Source organism: Petromyzon marinus, chromosome 2, assembly GCF_048934315.1.
Source record: "Petromyzon marinus isolate PM22_M1 ecotype Great Lakes invasive population chromosome 2, UKy_Petmar_22M1.pri1.0, whole genome shotgun sequence".
Lineage (NCBI taxonomy): Eukaryota > Metazoa > Chordata > Hyperoartia > Petromyzontiformes > Petromyzontidae > Petromyzon > Petromyzon marinus.
Genome location: NC_133668.1, coordinates 17,396,232 through 17,417,859, shown reverse-complemented (window position 1 = coordinate 17,417,859; position 21,628 = coordinate 17,396,232). Strand labels below are relative to the sequence as shown.

General features: G+C 40.9%; 1 protein-coding gene across 9 annotated transcripts in view; it reads left to right on the top strand.

Moving 5' to 3' along the window:
- Window positions 1-21,628, top strand: part of KMT2C (lysine methyltransferase 2C) — a 179,892-nt gene that overhangs the window by 64,994 nt on the left and 93,270 nt on the right. For all 9 annotated transcript variants that reach the window (XM_032960234.2, XM_032960227.2, XM_032960242.2 and 6 more), the window contains 5 exons: window positions 3,731-4,048; window positions 7,147-7,286; window positions 15,126-15,235; window positions 16,841-17,003; window positions 17,348-17,519. In XM_032960234.2, the coding sequence (XP_032816125.2) occupies window positions 3,731-4,048; window positions 7,147-7,286; window positions 15,126-15,235; window positions 16,841-17,003; window positions 17,348-17,519 (903 nt within the window). The remainder of the gene's footprint in view (window positions 1-3,730; window positions 4,049-7,146; window positions 7,287-15,125; window positions 15,236-16,840; window positions 17,004-17,347; window positions 17,520-21,628) is intronic.

Sequence of the window (21,628 nt, the reverse complement as noted above, 5' to 3'; positions counted from 1 at the left end):
TCAGGATAAATTGTGAAGGAGAGAACAAAAGGCTGAAAATAGATTTACTGAAAGCCAATAAGAACGTTGTTAAATGTAACAAAAATATATTTCTAGATCAATTTAATATATTTAATGTCCTGGTTATAAATTGATGCCCAGCAGTAAGTTATTATTTTGTAATGTGCTTTGTATTTGTCAGAAATGTCGGTTATCACATTACACTACCATTTGGGCAACCTCAGTTCAATCCCTGGCCAAGCTTACCAGTGAGGGTTAGATTAAAACCTGGTCTCGGTCTTACCTAGGTAGGTTGACATCAAATTTAGAAGCTGGTGCAATATTTTATTATTTTTCTGAGAAGAAGAAAGTTGCTCGGCATAATGCTGGCTAAAACCTCCCTTTATACAATTTGCTGGCTTTAATCGGCCAGAAGGGCTAAATATGGGATCTGTTCCCTTGACGTACCCATTTTTTCCCCTGCTCTGCTTCTGTAATCACATTTAAAGTTCAACTTGAAAGCAGGAGAATTTGTTCTTTTATTTCTGTGCCAAGGCGTGGGCTGAAATTGCAGTGCCATCCTAGTCCCTCCGGATGGGCCATGTGGTGTGTGTCATGGCAAAAGACAGCACGGTGGCATATGCACACCAATGCTGCCAAGGAAGGACCAAATGTGTGAATATACGCACATTTAAAATAATATAACGCATTTGGCTAATTTGATATTCCTTCAGACAACAGCATCTATAAATAAGACATTCCACCATTTTATTTGCAGGTTTATGCTGAAGGCAGTAAGTTGCTGTGGTTTGATTTACCAGATCTAACAAATCAACACCTCCGTTGGTGACCCTGAGCAGGTCATGGAATTCACCATTACAATGGAAAGACCCCGTGTACACAGGCTGACAACTGTTGAGTTGCTACTTTGTGGTATGGTTTTTTATTGATTGGTGGGATGATGAGGCAACTCCTGACTGGGTTTAGAACAATGAAATGCTCTTTAATAGTTGGGCACTCTTCAGTATCCCTGCCAAGTCTGCCTAAGTGTTTTAGTGAAATATAATTGTATGGCCTCTTATCTGCTACCCCCTCATGCTCATTTAGATATCCTGATGTAATTAAATTCATGAGGCTTTTGATATGTTCTTCTGTGAGGTTTGGCTGTTTAATCAGCAAAAACTCAATTAAGCTTCATATTCATCAACTGGTTGGCCTTCTCAACTGATGTGTTCCAGCAACATTTGCTGATGAGACTCAGAATGTCAAGATGATGTTGCTTGAAAACAGTTGTTTTGAAGGTCCAGTGCCTGGTGGATTAAAACATAGTTTTATGTTTTGCCAATGAAACAGACCCACCTGCCCATTATTAATTAATTATTTTATTACCCACTCTTTGCCAAGATCGCACAATTATTGTAGACTGAATGTTAGCCGTCGTGCAGTAGTCACAGGCTCAGATATGCAGCCTTATTATTCTAAACAAATAATCGATACAAAAATCATGTTTAAATATGCATAGACTTCGCTTTGGTTTACTTGGTTATAAATACATAATCGATTGCCGATTAGGTTTCGAGTTTTACTGTTAATTAAAACCATCACTGTTTTTTTTCCAGATCAAAAATTGTGACAACCCCTGCAGACAAGGATGCTATAGATGCAGTTTTCATGAGTCAAATAAGAGCCCTTGATAAATATTTATCTCGCAAAGGAGATCTGGAAAATATTACAAAGATATTTACCAAGACTGTGTAGAATATAAAATCTGACAACTGTAATGGAAATAGCTTTAACATAAGATATATAAATAATAATAAAAACATGAAAATATACCAAAACCCATTATCCAAGTACATTTCCCTGGGAAATTTTCAGCAATAGGAAACGTATCGAGCAAGTACAATAATTAGTAATTAATACGTTCATGTCATTGTTATAGCGCAGGAGGTCACAAAGGTGCCATGTTTCACAGACAGTCCGCAGTAGTATCACAGTAGGAGGTGCTTATGAGTATTGTGAGTGTTACAGGCAGGATGTATCCATTGTTTTCTTAAAGTATTCCTATCTGTCATGAAGGCTGTCTTGGGAACACAATACCTTACTATTGGATTTAAAAAAAATGCATTCAAAGGTTGAGACTGCTTGTTTAAAATATTAATGTTTGCTGGATGCAAATATTTTATCAAAAGTAGAACTTTTTTCAAATATTTTCCAACAATTTGAATTTATTAACACATTTTCTTCTCATTATTGGATTGTTTTATATATTCCTGGCATACAGTATTAGCAAAATGTCCTCTGTGCCATATATCTCTTTGAAGTGTGCCTATGCTGTAATAATTAACTTGATTGAGAAGTGTTTCATCCCTCAGCAGACATTAGCATGGATTATCAAAAGTTTTACTCTCTTCTGGCAAATGACGGAAGTTTAAAAGTTTATGCATTATTAATTTCCACCTCTGGCTTGGTATTTATAGTATAACTAGCCTTTTGACCGTCCAAGGATGGGTGTATTTCAGTAAATCTGAAATTTGCAAGCGAAAAGCAGACTGCGACGTGATATTCATTGCATCAATTCGTGTGCAATTTGTAAGGCCGTGGTGACACAGACTTACAGTGAGGGAAAAAAGTATTTAATCCCCTGCTGATTTTGTATGTTTGCCCACTGACAAAGAAATGATCAGTCTTTAATTTTAATGGTAGGGTTATTTAAACAGTGAGAGACAGAATAACAACAAAAAAAGCATGTCAAAAATGTTATAAATTGATTTGCATTTTAATGAGGGAAAGAAGTATTTGACCCCCTCTCAATCAGAAAGATTTCTGGCTCCCAGGTGTCTTTTATACATGTAACGAGCTGAGATTAGGAGCACTCTTAAAGGGAGTACTCCTAATCTCAGCTTGTTACCTGTATAAAAGACGCCTTTGTAGTGAGGGTTGTAAGTTGACGCTCAGGAAGGGGGAGGAGGCGTATTATTAATGGGGGGGGGGTCCATTTGGAAGATGTCACTTCTTCATGATTATTGAGGGCGGCTGTTCGATGTGGAGTGACGTCACCTGCTCATGATAATTAATGAGGGGGGGGGGGGTGCTACATGTGGAGTGACGTCACCCGCTAATAATTATTAATGAGGGGGGGATCCATGTGGAGGACGTCACCTCTTCATGATTATGAATGAGGGGGGCTGGCTGACGTGGAGTGACGTCACGCGCGGGACACACAGACATTCTTGGCTCATAGTAAATATCTTCAAAGTATGCCTTTGCAAAGTGACAGCAGTGCAATTTTCTCAATAGATAGCTTCTCTCTTAAAAGGGAACCATTTTTCAGTAACCTGTGCTTTTGCTTCCTGCATTATGCACACTCACAAAACCACCCACTGTCATCCATAGGATTACTCTTTAACATAAAATCACATGGAAGGAAAATGCGACCACAAAAGCAACAGCTGCATTTAGAAAATGTGAACAGTATTCCCTCGTTTTTCATTAACTTGCTATCCACAATTTTGGCTATCCGCCAATCGCATTTGGAACTCTACACGACTACACCGAGAGAGTATAAATGATGGGAGAGAAGGTGATGAGATAACGTTAATGTATTTCATCGCTTATTTACATATTTATTTAAAGTAATTCACGATCCGCGAAATATTCTATTCGCGAGCGTCTCCAGGACGTATCCCTCGCGATTAACGAGGAAATATTGTACTCAAGTGGAGCTGATTTGTGTGAATTCCCCCTGCAGCAATGACACCCTGGGCCACCGTTGCGCCTTCTGCCACTGTGGTGGGGAGAGCCTGCTGGGCCAGGGCGACCTGACATGCTGCGGACCCACGCCCGGCTTCATGCCGTCTTACCGCCGCTCCTCGCCCCGTGCGCGGCGCGACGAGGGCTCGGACACGGAGCGACCCGCTGCACGCACCCGCCGCTCAGACAGTGCAGGGGCTGGGGGGCTCACGGAGGTGACCCCCCCACGCTGCAAGCGCGGCAGCTTGGACACCGCAGAGTTGGCCGGTGGGGAGAAGAGCCCTCGACAGTCGGGAGTGGGGCGGGGCAACAAGCGGTAGGTTTTTAATGTTATGATGTTGCGTGTGTGTCATGCCATAACACACAAGCTCTCTCTTTCCCGAGTGTGCACCAATGCATGTGAATGTCTGCCTGAATCGTGCCCAGAGGGTTTTTTCCACTACAGTATTGTGCGCTGTGGCCTTTTGATGTGTGTTTGTGTTTTTTTGTGGAATCTTTTTTAGTTGGATAATTTGAAAAGCCATCAAAGGCTTTATTTTGTAATCTCCTTTTAGGCAAAACAAATAAATGAGGCATCCCCCCCCCCCCCCCACTTCGAATGAGAGTGGCACTCATTACCGTTAGCGGTCCTGAGCTAGTCTTAGAGCTTGTACATTCCTCTAGTAGGGAACAGTATCCGATTAACTATGTACGGTGTGAAAGAAGTTCAACATACACACTTGCAGGGAAACAGCTTATTCCTACTACATTGTGATAGTAATTTCATTGACCTTGTCCTCCAGGGGGTGGAGGTATGATGGACTGAGTGATCCCCCAACCATGATTTTAACTCAAGAGTCTCTGAATGTGAGAAGTGACATGATTAGTGTGATCTCAGAATAGCCAGTTCCTAACCATGCCATCACATTGATCACCAAGTTGCAATGTGATTAACACAGGGTCTACAATGGCCGTTGGGGCTTACCTTGACAATGTATAGCCTTGCCATCATTGGCATTAAAATAAAACTGCAGGAGGTGGTTAGGCTACTCAAGAGGGCCAGTGTCATTTATCAGATTACTGAGCCAATACTGCTGAGATGCTGCATTCAGATCTAGACAGCCACACAATATTAAACCAGGCTTTTATGTGTGGCAAGCTAATGATCTGAGGCTGCCAGTGACTACCGAAATAAAACATCATGCAAATTTTATTTGGTACATCATCTGGCCTTTACTCAACTCATTGTCATCGTTTTCCCTGGTTACAGTCCTTCTGCCCATTCTTCTTGTGAAATTAATTCCCTAGCAGTACCACTTCCAACAAACAAACACTGTTACAACTGTAGTGTAGTGAATGAATGGCATGTTTCGTTTGGGTGTCACCAGTGGTCCAGTTTTAAAGAGTGACCTGTCCTGGACACTGAAGAGGTAACATTCCAATGCTGTGTTTAGAAATTAAACATTAGGAATGAGACCAGTCACATACACGTGTGTAGGGTAGTAACTGGCATATTTTTGGGGTCTTTCGGTAAAGTCACGAAGATAGGTTCAAAGAAAATTACAAAAAAATACGACGTTTCGATCGCAACACAAGCGTTCGTCGTCAGGAAGAAAAAAGTGGGAAAGCTGCTGAGGCAGACTTATTTTCTTTGAACCTATCTATGTGACTTTTACCGAAAGACCCGAAGAATATTAATTCCTGCAGTCACGAAAGCTTTAAGTCAAGATTTAGTAACTGGCATGTTAACTCATTGCTGTCAGGACTATTTATTGTTTGTAACTGGACCATTGAAGAAATCACCAATATTTTGAGCACAATACATTACATTTATGTGGCCTTTTTACAAATAAAAGCTTCTCTGACTCAAGAAAGACATTGAAAGGGTTTTGGTGATACCTTCCCATGGTAACAGTGTGAACTAGTTGAATATTTAAGTGCATATATAGCTCATGAATATAGGTACAGTGAAAAGTAATATACACCACCTGGTTCACTGAGCTGTGGAAGAGATTCCCTGCATTTGTCCAATGTCCCTGTGCACTCATGCACATTACTGAGTTGAACTTTGTGTGATTCTATGTGGGGAATTTCTGCCCTAACGAATAATGACAGGTGAACTCTATCCAGCCACAGGCCATCTTTCCCATGCATTGGAGGAGGGCTTGTTTGCCTTGCATACAATTGAATAGAATGCGGGGAAAACCCATGATTAGAGTAAAACAGCTTTGGCCATGTCTACTCGATAGTGAAGCATTGTTGAGTGAACTCCCTATATTCTACATCATGGGACCTCCTTTGCCAGTACCAAAATATGATAATAGATTTTTCCCCTTTTTTCTGGCAACAAAACAGGTGTTAAGATGTTAAAACACCAAACTGAAACCTTTTACAAGGAATCATGTATGCATTATCCGCAATGTTTGTGGTCAGAATGCTCACCCCTTGCTCTCATTACTCTGATAGTGCATTGTCTTTGGGCTGTACGCCATTTGGCGTCTTCTGGTCTAACATCGTTTGAGACGAGGCTCAAAAGAAAGCTGTCTCTGGTGTGGACCAATCCAGTTTCAAAGACAATGCATATATTATCAGAGTGTTTTTTGTTTGCATTCTGACCACAAGCATTGTGGTTAATGCAGACATGATTTCTTGTAAAAGGTTTCAGTTTGGTGTTTTAACATCTTAACACCTGTTTTTTGCCAGAAAAAAGGGGAAAACCTATTATATTTTCTTAAACATTATTTTCCCTCTATTCTAATTACTGTTATTGGAGATGGACTAAATTACACGTCAGACATTAGAAAAAAGCCATTACAGTCAAGAAGCACAAAGACTGTACACTGACACGAGTCATGCAAACTTTTATTTCATTAAATTAACTCTTTTTGCATGCAGAGTAGCCAGAATATATGTGGTGGAGTGTGGATAGTTTTGTAAATAGTTGTGGGTAAATATCACTTGCTAAAAGGGACTTAGTCTATCCTGTCGTTTGTTACAGTTGAACCTTGTCGATGATATTTCAGGAGGGATGATTTGATTGCATTTTCTGTTGATGTGATTGACGGTCAATCATTTTTCACCCAGGTTATGTAGACTCCATTTACTTTATTTGAAATTTCTTCAGGGCTAAAGCAGAAAACCTAGGAAAAAATCAACCTTGCGAACAAAATCAATCGTGAACATTTTTATATTCATTATGAAGCCAAAATTTGGGATTTTTTTGTTTGTTGAAAAGTTGAGCTGCTCCATTCATTAGCTCGAAAAATACCTTTGCCTATTAAACTTGAGGTGAGGTTACATTACTGCCCATGTGGATGTAAATGCCCATGTGCATATTTTGAGCGCTTATGGGTGTGTAGGATGGAGGCGTGTGCTACTAGCCCTTCTGACCGCTCAACCGGTGGCGTTGCGTGGCTCTGGTTGGTTCCGGCTCAGGGAGCAGTGCAAGTCCCCGCAGCGCACGCCGCCCGGGCCTCCACAGAACGAGCTGCGTGGGGTGGGCGACCTGTGGGACGAGCTGAGCCGCGTGGGCCTTCCCGACGACGTGGACACACAGATCCTGTTCAACACCACGGGTGAGGCTCCACACACACGGAGTCAGCAACGCCAGTTTGAAGGAGTGATTTGTGACTTAAAGCTTTCGTGACTGCAGGAATTAATATTCTTTGGGTCTTTTGGTGAAGCCACGTCGATAGAAGAAATAATACAAATTAAAATAATATCATGACGTTTCGATGGCAACACAAGCAATCGTCATCAGGTGAAAAATATAGCGGTTTGTGTCAGTTGGAAGCTTATTGCATATACAGAAAAAAACTAAGAGCTGTATTGAAATAAGTTGGAAGATTCGATGGTGTATTTCTGCAGTGAACTTCTCGAGCGTAGGTGGTTTTGTAAGCAGTCGGTTTCACGCTCTACAACGTGTGTGCTGTGTTGTTGTGATTCAAAGGATTTTCTGCCTTCCAGTTTTTGTGCTGTGCAGTGTTTTTTTTGTTTATTCATTTGATGTATTGTAATGGCTTTTTTCTGCCTGGTGTGCATATAGAAGTTACTTTGGTTTGTTATGGGTATTGCCAATTGCATGACTTGGAGTTTTAAATAAAACTTGACATGGAGATGCTATAAATGCGTATTACTTTGGGGAGTGGTTATGGTGACACTGCCAAATATTCTGTACTTGTGTATGATCCCAAAGTTCCCTCACAAATTCAGTGTGATTTGGAAAATCCTCCATGTGACCCATGGTGTGCACATATAACAGAAATATATTTATTTCATATATGTATTTCTCCTGTTTTATTCCTATGGTATTATTAGGCAAACGCTGTGTCAAAGCTTTTGGTGCAAAATTCCGAGATCAATTATTGGTTGTCATTAACTCAATCCATAATTTCTCTAGGGTCAAGAAAATAGGTATTAAAATTATTTAGTCACAATCAGCCTATGGGTCCTCCAGACCAATGTTTTATCAGCAACATCTCTGCAAACAGGCAAACTGTGGACCAGTTGTGGCTTCAACAATAGTTGTACTATGGAGTGCATTTGTAGTAACGTGGAATTTGAGAATAATGCAAACAAATAAAAAATAATCACAACTTGTCTAGCACTGTAACATAGCAAGCTATTTGAAGGGAGCTGAATAAACAACGAAAACATGAAACAATAGTCATTAGTCGATTCTAACGAGAATATACAATTTTTACGCAAATTGGAAATCACTTTAGGCATAAAGGATGAGGGGGGGTTCATGGAAACTGCAGGTTATACCTCTAATGCCTGAATTTTGCAGTTTTCTCGTCTGTAATGGCTGCTGTAAAACTGCTCTATAGCCTCAGATGGCACGTCACAAAGGGCGCTTGGATAACCTTGTCAACACTTTTCAAAGACTCCGTTATACCACTCTCGACCTCGTGGTCATGCGCTTCCTAATGGTTTTTCGGAAGCATACTGTATGTTACAAGTTCACTGAGGATCTGACTATCAGCTTACATCTCCTGGTGATCTGTCATTTGTTCGCCATCAAACCTTGCAATGCGGCCTCTCTGAAACCCCCTTACTTTTCTTAACAGTTATTTTGATATCTTCGAAGTGTTTCTTTTGATGCACACGTTCCTCTTACCTTGCTTCTTTGCACACTTTCCAGATTTTGTTTCATTTCTGTTGTCAGTGTCCATATTTCTAGTCAATGTTTCATACCAGGCAGTGTTCACTGATATAAATTGGTAAAATAGTTGGTAAATAATAGATAATAAAGTTGATCTTCATATGGAATTCAGTTTTACAAAAAACATACAATGTAACTTGTGTTACCCAAACATGCCAATGCCAAAAAATTGCCAACAAAATACACAATTGGGATTATATGTAGCTACATCGCACCCCACTGCAATAAATTGGCAGCACCCCCCTGAAACATCTAGAGACTTTCTTGGGCAAACAAGCATAAATGAATGTTAACACTTGAGATGGTCTGGAGATCCACAATTAATCACTGTTATCTATTGATTCCAAAGGGTTCATAGATAAGGAGGTTGGTGGATTTAAAATCTCATTGACCATAGTGAAGTTGTCTTACTTCCAGGTGATATTTCCCACACATGGCCTTCCTTGATTTGCCTCTCCTATGTTTTTACAGGGGTGGAACGAGGTGAATAATGTTAAATTCGTAATGTTCGTGACATAGACTGGAGAAAATTCTGTGGCATCCATGCCAGACATCTGTGTGGGTAGCACTCGTTCAATTAAATCTGGACATTCAATTAATTTAACACGTAGGCTTTCTCGACCAACATCATCCATAATAGAGGTTTTTTGAGTTAGATCGCGTAAATATATAAATGTGTCGTTAAAACCTGCCACCACCCGACACAGCCAACTAGTAAAGTTTGTCACGTAAACAGAACATGCCTCTTCGTCACTAGTAAGCACACTGGTGTGTTGGAGAGCCAAGCCACAACATTTACAATCTGAGTACGACGTTTCATCAGTAATTACAACTAGCTTCATCAGGCAGCAGCCAAATTTGTGGAGAAGTCGAACTGTTTTGTTCCTTATATAGAGGCGTAGATGTGGTGACCACACTTGTGCGCGCTTGTGCAAAGTGGGGGGGGGGATTAATGAGTCAACGTACATTATGCATGTGCATTAAGCGAGCCCTTTGATCTTGTCCTTCCTGTCTATTGTGTGTATTAAAATAGCCTACCAACGGTAATCCCTATTGAAGTATGGTACCCTTTATAGGCATGCATTTAAATAATGTATTATTTGATGATTCTCTTCCACGCAGCACTAAGGCGGTAGCTATCCGAACGGTTAAAATTACTTTTATTTCTTTAAATTTCGAATTAGTCTTGGCCAGTAGTAGCTGGTTTTACACAACTTCAATATTATCAAAATAAATTGAGTGTCACTGTTGGCACACACCGTTATAGGGAGGCAACATTATGTATTAACACAACGTGTAATTACACTGCACTTAGGGTGGTGACCACCGACCTATCCTCGCTAACACTGACACTCGGATAACAACTGGTGTGGCCAAGCCAGGAGGGCTACTGCTTGGCCACGCTGACTTGAGGCTTGGCTTCACTCTAAATGAGGCGTCTTCATCCTGGACCCGAGCAGCCCCCGCACCAGGTGCGGAGCCCGCTTATATGCGCCTCGGCGTGGCCAAGCCACACCCAGGCCACGCCCACCTTCTCGAACCCTCGAGAAGGCCCTGCTCCTGGCCACGTGGCCCCCAAGGTCCCCCAGCCCCCACCTTGATCCGGTCACGTGTCCGGCCAGGTTCATACAGAGTGCCACAGCCTCACACAACCCCCGTGGCACTGACCGACAGCCTCCAGACTCCCCGACCCGGCCGTGACGTTATTCCCACATACACACGTAGTGACGTCATGTGTGTGTACAGACTTGCACGGTAGTGATGTAACAAGTCACTAAAATATTTCTCTGATGTTCTTTTAGTCTCCTGCTGATCATTTCTCCTGTTTGTCCAACATAACATTTTCCACATGTGTAGTTAATCCTGTACACACCTTCTGTTGATGGCTTCAGTAATATATGTTTTGTACCAGATATACATTTCTGTATTTTGTGTACCGTGCCAAATCTGACTCTGATGTGTTGTTTTTCCAAACATCTGGCTAGTTTATCAGTTACTCCTGCAATGTACGGTATTTTTATCGTTTTAATTACTTGGAAGTTTCAATGCTCGTGTTATTTGATTTGGTTTTGGCATTCAATGCTCTGTCGATTTGTGCATAATTTTTAACCATCATTTGCAGCCCTTTAACATGTTGAATTTCACTTCTCAGACTGTCACCATCTGACACTTTCTAAGCTCGATGAATGAGCGTCTTGATAAGAGCAGATTTCTGTGCGGGGTGATGGTGTGACTTTGCATTCGAATATTTTGCTCTTATGGGGTCGAAATGGGAAAATAACAGTGTTTACCGAAAGAAAACGCATACTGAAGTTGGTACGGCTATTTTCATACACACAATAGGCAGGAAGGACAAGATCAAAGGGCTTGCATAATGCACATGCATAATGTACGTTGACTCATTAATCCCCCCCCCCAACTTTGTGCAAGAGCGCAGAAGTGTTGTCACCACATCTACGCCTCTATATAAGGAACAAAACAGGTGGACTTCTCCACAAATCTGGCTGCTGCCTGATGAAGCTAGTTGTAATTACTGGTGAAACGTCGTACTCGGATTGTAAATGTTGTGGCTTGGCTCTCCAACACACTGGTGTGCTGTACTAGTGACGAATTGGCATGTTATGTTTATGTGACAACCCTTACTAGTTGGCTGTCGGGTGGTGGCGGGTTTTAATGACACATTTATATATTTACGCGATCTAACCCAAAAAAACTATTTTATGCATTCAATTAATGTTCTCTGATTTTATCCCTGGATAACTGTTTTCTCTTTTGCAAGTGATACCCAAGTAAATAACTGACTCCTTAGGCAGTGGTGTGCAGGAACAAAACAACCCACCACATTAATCATTAACACTGACTATTGGTAAAACATTGTTTTGTATTTCCTTTAATAGGAAAATGTTTTGTTTGCTGACATTATTTATGGCAGTGGGCCTTCTTCATAAATGCCCAAAATGGCAGCCTCATATGTACATTTCCCTTATAAGGCATTGTTAATTATTAATGTGAAGTGTTTTTGAGTGAATAATAGATGGATATGTGTTAAAAATATGCCAATCCAAGAAGTAAACACCTCTTTTCTAAACATATTTTTCTCACTAACATGCTCAGGATGTATGCCATATATGTGCTGCCGGACTAATATGATTTAATGAATGTATATTTTCTAATAGGCCTCTTCGAGTTATTATTTCTTGTTACATTTATTTTCTCAATTTGTTTTTAAGTCTCTCAGGCTGTACTATTTTTTTGAAGACCTTGCTTGTGATGCACAGGCCACTAAAAGCAAGCTACAAAGTCCCTCTTAAAATGGAAATTTGGTTGCTTTTTCATGCTGCTGTATTTTTTTGCAAATGCCATAAACTTGAAGGTTCGTATTAATAATACATTCTTTGCGCTTCAGCTCCATTATCCAAGCCGCACCCTTAGACTTTTTTTTACTGCGTCTATACCCGTGTAGTCAATGGCTGTCCATTGTGACGAGACCCTCGATCCTTTTGCTGGGCTGTCAATACAATGCAAGTACATTATAATTTAAACTTATGTCCACCACTATCCAGTTCTGATGGTAGTGACTCCCGGCATCATACAGTGTAGATGTCACTTAGATGCATTGTGACTCTTATTGACATTTATGGACGAGTGGAAGTTTGTGGTCCTTCAGCATTATAAACAACACATTGCTGATTTCTAATTTGTGTTTTTGGTAATGTTGAATGTGGTCATGATTCTTACAATTGGTAGTACGTACATGTAATCCAGTACTCAGGAGGTTTGGTTTTGTAGCTTAATCAGAGATCGTTTTGAAATGAGACACTACGATGTGTGTTCCATGATGGAATGTCAGTTACGTATCATAAACGACACTGCTTCTCCTCTATTCGTCTGTGCTGTGTCCACCTCTCACCCCATACATCCCTAATTTCTCACTCCATTCATCTCCCATCTACATACTTATCCCATATTACATTTCCAGTCTCGCTCCTCATATCTTGCGTCCATCCATCTCCCGCCTCACTCCCTACTCAGGGAGCTAGATTCTGTTTAGTTTATTAATTTATAATTTGTTTAATGTTTAAACTTAAACTATTTGTAGTGTTGTGTTGCGCTGTGCTCACCATTGAGGTGTGTTGATGCTCTCTGAGGAATAATCATTGAACATTCAATTGGAGTGGAATAAAGCAAGAGGGGTGTAAATAAGTAATATTTAAAAATACTTTTTTTTAAACACGCTTTAATGAAATGTACCGTATAGGTAATGGCAGAACTCCACGACTCCAGGAAGTGGCCCCGAAGCTTGCCATAACGTAAGGGACTGTGGTGATTTACAGCCAACGTGAGTTGAGCGTGGACAATTAGACCCAAGCTGAAACATAAGATATAAAAAAGATTGCTTGTATATTTTATTTTTAATGATATAATATAGTATTGTCATCAGTATGACACATGTATACCAAGTTTGCAGGTCGATACGACATTGGGAAGTGGGTTAAAATTGAGTTAAAAGATTTGAGGATACGACAACAGACAGAGTGAGATAAATAAAAGCGTGTAAAATGGGGCGAAAGAGATGTAAAAACAGAGCGGGATATCGAGAGATGGGGCTTCTTGGAGCCACACAGCTACAGAGCATACTGCTACCTACTATGTGCATGCGTGTCCTGTAAGCCATGTGCTGCAGGGGGCACTAGATGCTGCAGATTTTTGATAGTTTTAAAAATTAACAAAAGCAAAACAATTTTAGATTTGAAGCTTTCGTGACTGCAAGGATCCATACTCTTTGGTTCTATTCGGTAAAGTCACATAGGTAAAGAATAAAACAACAAAAATCACGTTTCGGCCACAACACAAGCGGCCTTCATCAGGTGAAGGGACCAGACTGTCTCGAGGACAGCGCTCGAGTGAAACACAGCCAAGCTCAGACCGCGACCTTTAAGCTGTGTGAGAGTAATTAAGGTGCCTTGACAAAAGGAATTAGCATAGAAATTTGCATTTTAATAGGCGGACTTAGCATGATGAAAGGTAGGGAGGGGGTCGACCTGTGCAGGCTGGCGAGGGGGCACGGTAGCATCCACATGCTGGTGGTGTGAAAAGGGGATTTTAAGAAGCTGCGAAAGTTTGGGGTACCACTACTTGAAAAATATACTGTACCATTGAAAAATTAGTTTAATGTTTGGTTCGATTTAGAACATCTTTCCAATGGTTGCTTAATTTTTAAACCATCTTCTCAGTTGAAAACAAAATAATTCAGACTTTGCTCACATGTTAAATATAAACTATTAACACCCTTTCTCTGTACATCTCCTGTCTCTCCATAACGCTACATATCAAGTCTATCACCTCATGCATCTCTGCACCAACCTTCGCCTTGCTCCATGTGTCCTGTCACTAATGACAACGATGTAGTGAGTAGCATCCTGTTCTCTCAGGACGGTTAGTGTCCCACTGTGTTGCGATGACTCTACGCTGCCATGTTGTGAAGGATCCTGCTCTGTTGGGCTGACTCCCTCTATGTCCCTGTTTGTCACGATGACTCCCATTTGTGTTGGCACGATGCCTGCTGAGTTGGGATGATTCCCATTGTCTCACCATGTCAGATGACTTGCTGTTATTCTTATCACTGCTGTCTCTGGTTTTAAAAAGAAAGCTGTCTCTGATGTGGACCAATCAGTTTCAAAGACAATGCATATATTATCAGTGTTTTTTGTTTGCATTCTGACCACAAGTATTGTGGTTAATGCAGACATGATTCCTTGTAAAAGGTTTCAGTTTGGTGTTTTAACATCTTAACACCTGTTTGTTGTCGGGAAAACCTATTATAATTTCTTAAGCACTCTCGAGTCATTTGTGGAAATGCATTGCTTAGGCAGGAAACATTTCAATGTAGCATCATCACTTTTGATTTAACCCAAAGTAAAAATTATATTTTAAACCTGGAAGAATGGACTGACCCAGCCGTTTACTGGGATTATTATTCAGGACCATCTACTGGTAAGTTGTGTTCCTTTGCCATCACACCACCCAGCCATATGATTATCCAAAAGACCCCCTACTTGTGCACACATTATATAAGTACTCTAATGGTCCATGAACCTGTGGACACATTACTGTTTGCGCCATAAACAAATAACTTTGTGGTTATTGTGGATTTTAAACTTAACTTTTAGTAAAAATGTATGGTGTTTGTAAATGCGGTGTATATTTTGTTTGAATGTCAATTAAATTGGAATGTGTGGTGTGTTGCCAGGACACTGCTGGGCCCATCACTGCTGTGCAGCTTGGTCCGAGGGAGTGTGCATGGCGGAGGATGAAGCGCTGCTCAACGTGGACAAAGCTGTGCTTGTGGGTCTCACGCAGGTAATGCCAAGCGAACGTTTTCCTTTCCATTTTCGTGTCACTTTACATTTTCAGGAAAGACATTTATTTTAAATCGTAGACAGACATACACTACAGATTAAAACTTACTTTATTTTCTTTTTCCACTCATGAATTTCCACTGTGTAGTATTATGAATTTAGATCACTTTGATGTTTATTTAAATATTTTTAAAATAAATAATACGTAATCAGGAAGTGGTAGTATCCACTTGTAGTTATCGTTTACAAATGTTTAAGTTGGCAAACATAATCCATAACTCAAGAAAGTTTCCAAAACAGTAAACCCTTTTTTGCAAACATTCTTTATTTTTAAATGTTCAAGAAGGTAATGCTAGAGGATGCCAATATAAAATTGGCTGACCTTATAATGAAAATTACAAGTTTTTGTTTTTTGGTACCCAGTGGTGAGTGAATGATGACGAGGTCAGAGGCGGGACGTTATTTAAATATGTATACAATTTTACATATGACATCATGAAATACAGTAATTCAGCACATTAAAGTTCAGTATAATCATATCAGCGATGTGATTATACTGAACTTTAATGTGGTCTGTATCACTGCATGGTTTTTTCTATACGTTGTCTTTAATCCTTGAGTGCAGCCCTGTGGTAGTGGATTTTGGCCAGGGCTTCCAAAACCAGATGCCAGATATTTTCACCTTCTTGTTTTGCCAAGAATATGCTTGAAGGTCATGTTGGCAAAGTGTTCAATGATCAGTGTGTGGAATAAACCATGATAAATTGTTCTAGCCATGGCTTTGATTGTGCTAGACTTTTCCAGTGTGTGCTGTGCAAAATTACTTTATTGTTTCTCAAGGACATTGATTTATTGTTGTCATCAATTGTCCTTTAGTAAAATTTTTTTTAAATATACAAAAAAATGTGTGAATCACAAGGACTTTGAGGCAGGCTTATGGGGCATGCTGAGGTCATGTGTTATGTATGTTGAACTCTTTTTGCACCAAATGTAGCCAACCGTGCTAATTGGAGGTGCGGGGGAAGGACAACAAACTAAATACAAAAATATATTCTAAATAATTGAGTTTCAATCTAGATTTAAAAGTGCATAGGTCCAGTAGCTTCCAAATATCCAGATGGTGTAGATACTGACCTCTAGGGCAATAAGATACCAATAATAGTTGGGTACAGCAAGTAAGTTAGTGATCTAACAATGCAGTTTGAATGTTACTGTTTCCAATTAGTGGATTCTGCACAATGGTTTCCAAACACAACTTAATGCACAAATCGGAAGTCAGAATATTTCCTCCCTCAGATGAGTCTTAAGTGGTGTTTACCTTAATTTGGCAGTCTAGGTCGGTGGCAATGATTCCACATTCCAATGACAGGATGTCCCCTGTTAACTTCCTAGGTAACATTCATGTTTGTGATTTTGGAAGGATGATGGGCTGTTTCACTCTTATGGGATTTGAACTCGACCTTTCAAGTCAATCATTCTTCTATAAGCACATTGTGGTCAGATGCACAGATATACCTACAAATATTATATTTACTTAATTGCTAAGGCTCAAAATACTAGCAGTATAGTAATTGAATGTTCTGTCTCATTGGCTATTCCTCCACAGCGGTGCGCCTACTGCCGGCGCCTGGGGGCCACTATCAAATGCTGGGAGGAGAAGTGCCGTCAGTTCTACCACTACCCTTGTGCGGCTGGTGCTGGTACCTTCCAAGATATTCAATCATTGACGCTCCTGTGCCCAGATCATCTCGAGCAAGCTGTTGAGCTTGGTGAGTTAATGCACACGAGCCCTGTTAATACGTGCATGGTAGAAACTGAGCTCAAGTCAAAAGTTAAAATGTCCCCATTGCCAAAAACAAGCATTTGGTGGTACTCCAATGTTGGCCCTGAGCCATTAATTGGAAATTAAGATTTTTATAGGAGGGCCCACAATATTCAAATGTACTGTTGACTTCCCACAAAGTGATCCTGGATGTATGATGGGTTCGGTCTATTAAACTATTGATGTTCTGATTGTGAGTTAAGTTTCCTGCCAAAGTACAGCATAGCCATTGCTTCGGTGTTTTATTGCCACTTGGTGGTGAGTCTCAGTCCTTTCATGTACCATTCGCAGTCGGCGAAGAAGCAGAATGCGCCATCTGCGACAGCCCTGGAGACGTCTCAGACCAGCTGTTCTGCACCAGCTGTGGGCAGCACTATCACGGGGCCTGCCTGGAAATAGTGCCCACCCCTTCCAAGCGTGTTGGCTGGCAGTGCCCTGACTGCAAGATTTGTCAGACCTGCAAGTGAGTGTCATGGGTACACTGTATACATGAGAATGCGTGTTTAAAAGGTGATTTCTCCTGGGTGACTTAAATGAGTGTTCTCAAATGTATATGAGGCTCTGAAGTTTCTGCTGCTTCAACATAGATTTTGTGTTTGTTTTTGTGAAGTATGCATCAAAACAAATTTATATATGTACTAGCGGGAAGTACCCCGCGTTGCCCGGGGGAAAAATCTATTTCAAAATTTGTCTTAAAAACATAACATATACATACACAAACACGAAGCTATTGTGAAAGCTCTGCGTGCCGTTTGTCCATTTGTCTGTCAACAAAATTATAAGAAGTCAAAAAAGTTATAGAAAGTAGGGGGTAAATAGTTGATCTAAAAGGTTTCCGAAAATTGACGACCCCCCCCCCCCCTCAAAATTAGTTTTAACCCCACGTAGGCATATATACCTACATACCCTACATACAAGAGAGTAGTATCTAGTGACTATAGTAGTATCTGACTCTACAGTAGTATCTGGCTCTTTAGTAGTATCTACTGGCTCTATAGTAGTATTTACTGACTCTACAGTAGTATATACTGACTCTACAGTAGTATCTACTGACTCTCGTATTTACTGACTCTACAGTAGTATCTAGCTCTATAGTATTATCTACTGACTCTGTCGTTGTATTTACTGACTGTACAGTAGTATCGACTGAGCCCAGTAGTAGCTACTGACTGTATAGTAAAATCCACTGACTGCAGTAGTAACTACTAACTGTAGTATCTCCTGACCCTACAGTAGTATCTATCGACTCTATAGTAGTATCCACTGACTATAGTAGTAACTACTAACTCTGTAGCAGTATCTACTGACTATAGTAGTATCTGTTGACTCAATAGTAGTAACTACTGACTCTGCAGTAGTATCTAATGGCTATAGTAGTACCTACTGAATCTAGAGTAGTATATTTTGGCTCTATAGTAGTATCTACTGCCTATAGTCGTAGCTACTGACTCTGCAGCAGTAAACTGACTATAGTGGTATCTTCTGACTGCAGTATTATCTACTGACTCTATAGTAGTAACTACTGACTATAGTAGTTTCCACTGACTATAGTAGTAACTAACTCTCCAGTAGTATCTGCTCTATAGTAGTATCTACTGGCTGTATAGTATTATCTACTGACTACAGCAGTATTTACTGACCGTAGTGGTATCTACTGACTCTACAGCAATATATACTGACTATAGTGGAATCTACTGACTGTAATATCATCTCCTGACTCTATAGTAGTAACTACCGACTCAATAGTCGTATCTGCCAACTTTATAGTAGTACAAACCAACTATATTAGAAATACTGACTCTACAGTAGTATCTAATGACTATAGTAGTATCTACACAATCTATAGTATCTATTGACTCTATAGTAGTATCCACTGACTATAGTAGTAACTACTAATTCTATAGTAGTATTTGCTGACTCTATTGTAGTATCTGCAATACCTATAGCAGTATCTACTGACTCTATAGTTTGGGCTACTGACTGTAGCAGTATATACTGACTATAGTGGTAGCTACTGACTGTAGTATTATTTACTGACTCTATATTAGTATCTACTGACTCTATAGTAGTAACTACTGACTCTATAGTAGTATCCACTGACTATAGCAGTCACTACTAATGCTACAGTAGTATTTACTGACTCTATAGTAGTATCTACTAAATCTACAGTAGTAGAGTTAGTAGTAGTGACTGACTTCCGAGACACATCATGCAGAGAGCTTCTTATTTATTCTCACACTGGGCACAACACTGGGCGTTATAGAGAACGTATCTACATGGCTACACATAGCCGACCCTTCGACACAACTCGGCGTCTAACTACACAGCTGTCTGACTAGCGTAGCGACGACGATGATGAGAGCCGTGCAGAGTATCGGCCACGTGGCCGGACGACGAAGAGAGATGACGGCGAGCAGCGATGCAGCCAGGACCCACAACATCCCCGTACCTCTGGTTCCGTCCCCCTTATATACCTCCCGGCGTCGCCAAGCCCCGCCTCCAGCCACGCCCCCTTCCAGAACCTTCGAGCAGGTTCCTGAAGCTTCCCGACTGACTTCACCTTTACCTCAGATACGCCCCCCTTCTAGTTCATCATTATATAACTTGCCCATACCCGCGATTACCCCTCTACGTCGACAGGTGGCATCCTGTCATTACAGTAGTATCAACCACCTCTATAGTAGTAAATACTGACTACAGTAGTATCTAAATACTATAGTAGTATACTCTTTGGTTCTTTCAGTAAAGTCACGTAGGTAGAAAATAATAGATCACCACGCTTCGATCGCAACACAAGCAACCGTCATCAGGTGAGACCAACACAGCAGGGCAAATGCTGATGAAGGAGAAAGAGTTGCTGCAACAAGAGGTTATATAAGGTAGGAGGAAAGCTGCTTGATGCAGGCTGCTTCGAAAGAGTAGAAATGGGCGTACCCCAAGAGCCATAAAGGACTGCTGCGTGTGAGACAAGGGGGAGATCGGAGGCAGTCGGATAGAGAGGGGGTGGGGCATAGATAAGAAAGGGGCTGCACGTGTGACAAAGGGGGATCAGCGGCAGGGGGAGAGAGGGGGTGGGGAATAGATAAGAAAGGGGCTGCGCGTGCGACAAGGGGGAGATCGGCGGCAGGGGGAGAGAGAGTAAGTGCGAGACATTTAACCTGTTAGAAAACAACTGCCAGCATCGGAAGGTAGAATGGAAACATCACAGCCAATTATGACCTAAAACCGGTTAATAATGTCCTTCCAATGATTGCTCAGTTTGTACCCATCTTCTCGGTTGAAATTGTTTCTGTGTTTATATATCTGGATGGCTTCATGGACAAATCTTTGGTGGTAGCCCGAAGGTTTGCAGAGTACTTTGGTCTCAGAAAAAAACAATATCGTGTGAACCCACCACGTTAAAACAGTGATCAGCCACGGCAGAGGTATTGGTTCTGCTGTGTTTCAAATATGCCTTCTGTTCGCGAACACGGTCCGAGGCATGTCGTTTCGTTTCCCCGATGTAACTTGTTGCAGACACAACTTAGTTTGTTGACACCACGGTATTGCATGTCAGGAATCACATCCTTCACAGATCGGATCAAATCACGAATTTTGTGTACTGTGTTAAATCGAACCTGGATCTTGTGTTCAAGATTTTGGAAATCTTTTTGGTAGCACCTGCTATTTATGGCAAGGTGATGGTGGTTTTGATTGGGTCCTCAGATGGTTCTCTCCCCATGGTTGGGGATACAGCTTTGCTGATTGTACGGTTTGAATGTCCATTCATCTTGAGGGCTTGGTGTGCGTGCTCAAGCTCACTGGCTAGGGGGTGCTGGTCGGAGATGATGTCGTGTTTTGATGAGGGAGTTCTTCTCCCCCTACCGCCGTTCTCCCCCTTGTTTCACACGCAGCAGTCCTTTATGACTCTTGGGGTACGCTCATTTCTACCCTTTAGAAGCAGCTTGCATCAGCAGCTTTCCTCTTACCTTATATAATCTCTTATTGCAGCAACTCTTTCTCCTTCATCAGCATTTTCCCTGCTGTGTTGGTCTCACCTGATGACGGTTGCTTGTGTTGCGATCGAAACGTTGTGATCTATTAATTTATACCGACGTGACTTTACCAAAATAATCAAAGAGTATGGATTCCTGCAGTCGCGAAAGCTTCAAATCAAGACTATAGTAGTATCTACTGAATCTATAGTCGTATATATTGACTCAAAAGTAGTATCAACTGACTATTAGTAACTATTAACTTTACAGTAGTATCTGCTGACGACAGCAGTATCTGCTGACGACAGCAGTATCTGCTGACAACAGCAGTATCTGCTGACAATAGCAGTATCTGCTGACTCTATAGCAGTATCTACTGACTCTATAGTCGTATCTACCGACTCTATAGCAGTATATACTGACTGTAGTAGTATCTACTGACTATGTAGTAGTATCCACTGACTATAGTAGTAACTAACTCCTTAGTATTCATATTCTTAGTTCTTTCGGTAAAGTCACGTTGAAGGGAAACAACAAAATAAAAATATATTTATGAATTACTGCAGTCACGAAAGCTTTAAATCACAATTTAACTCTA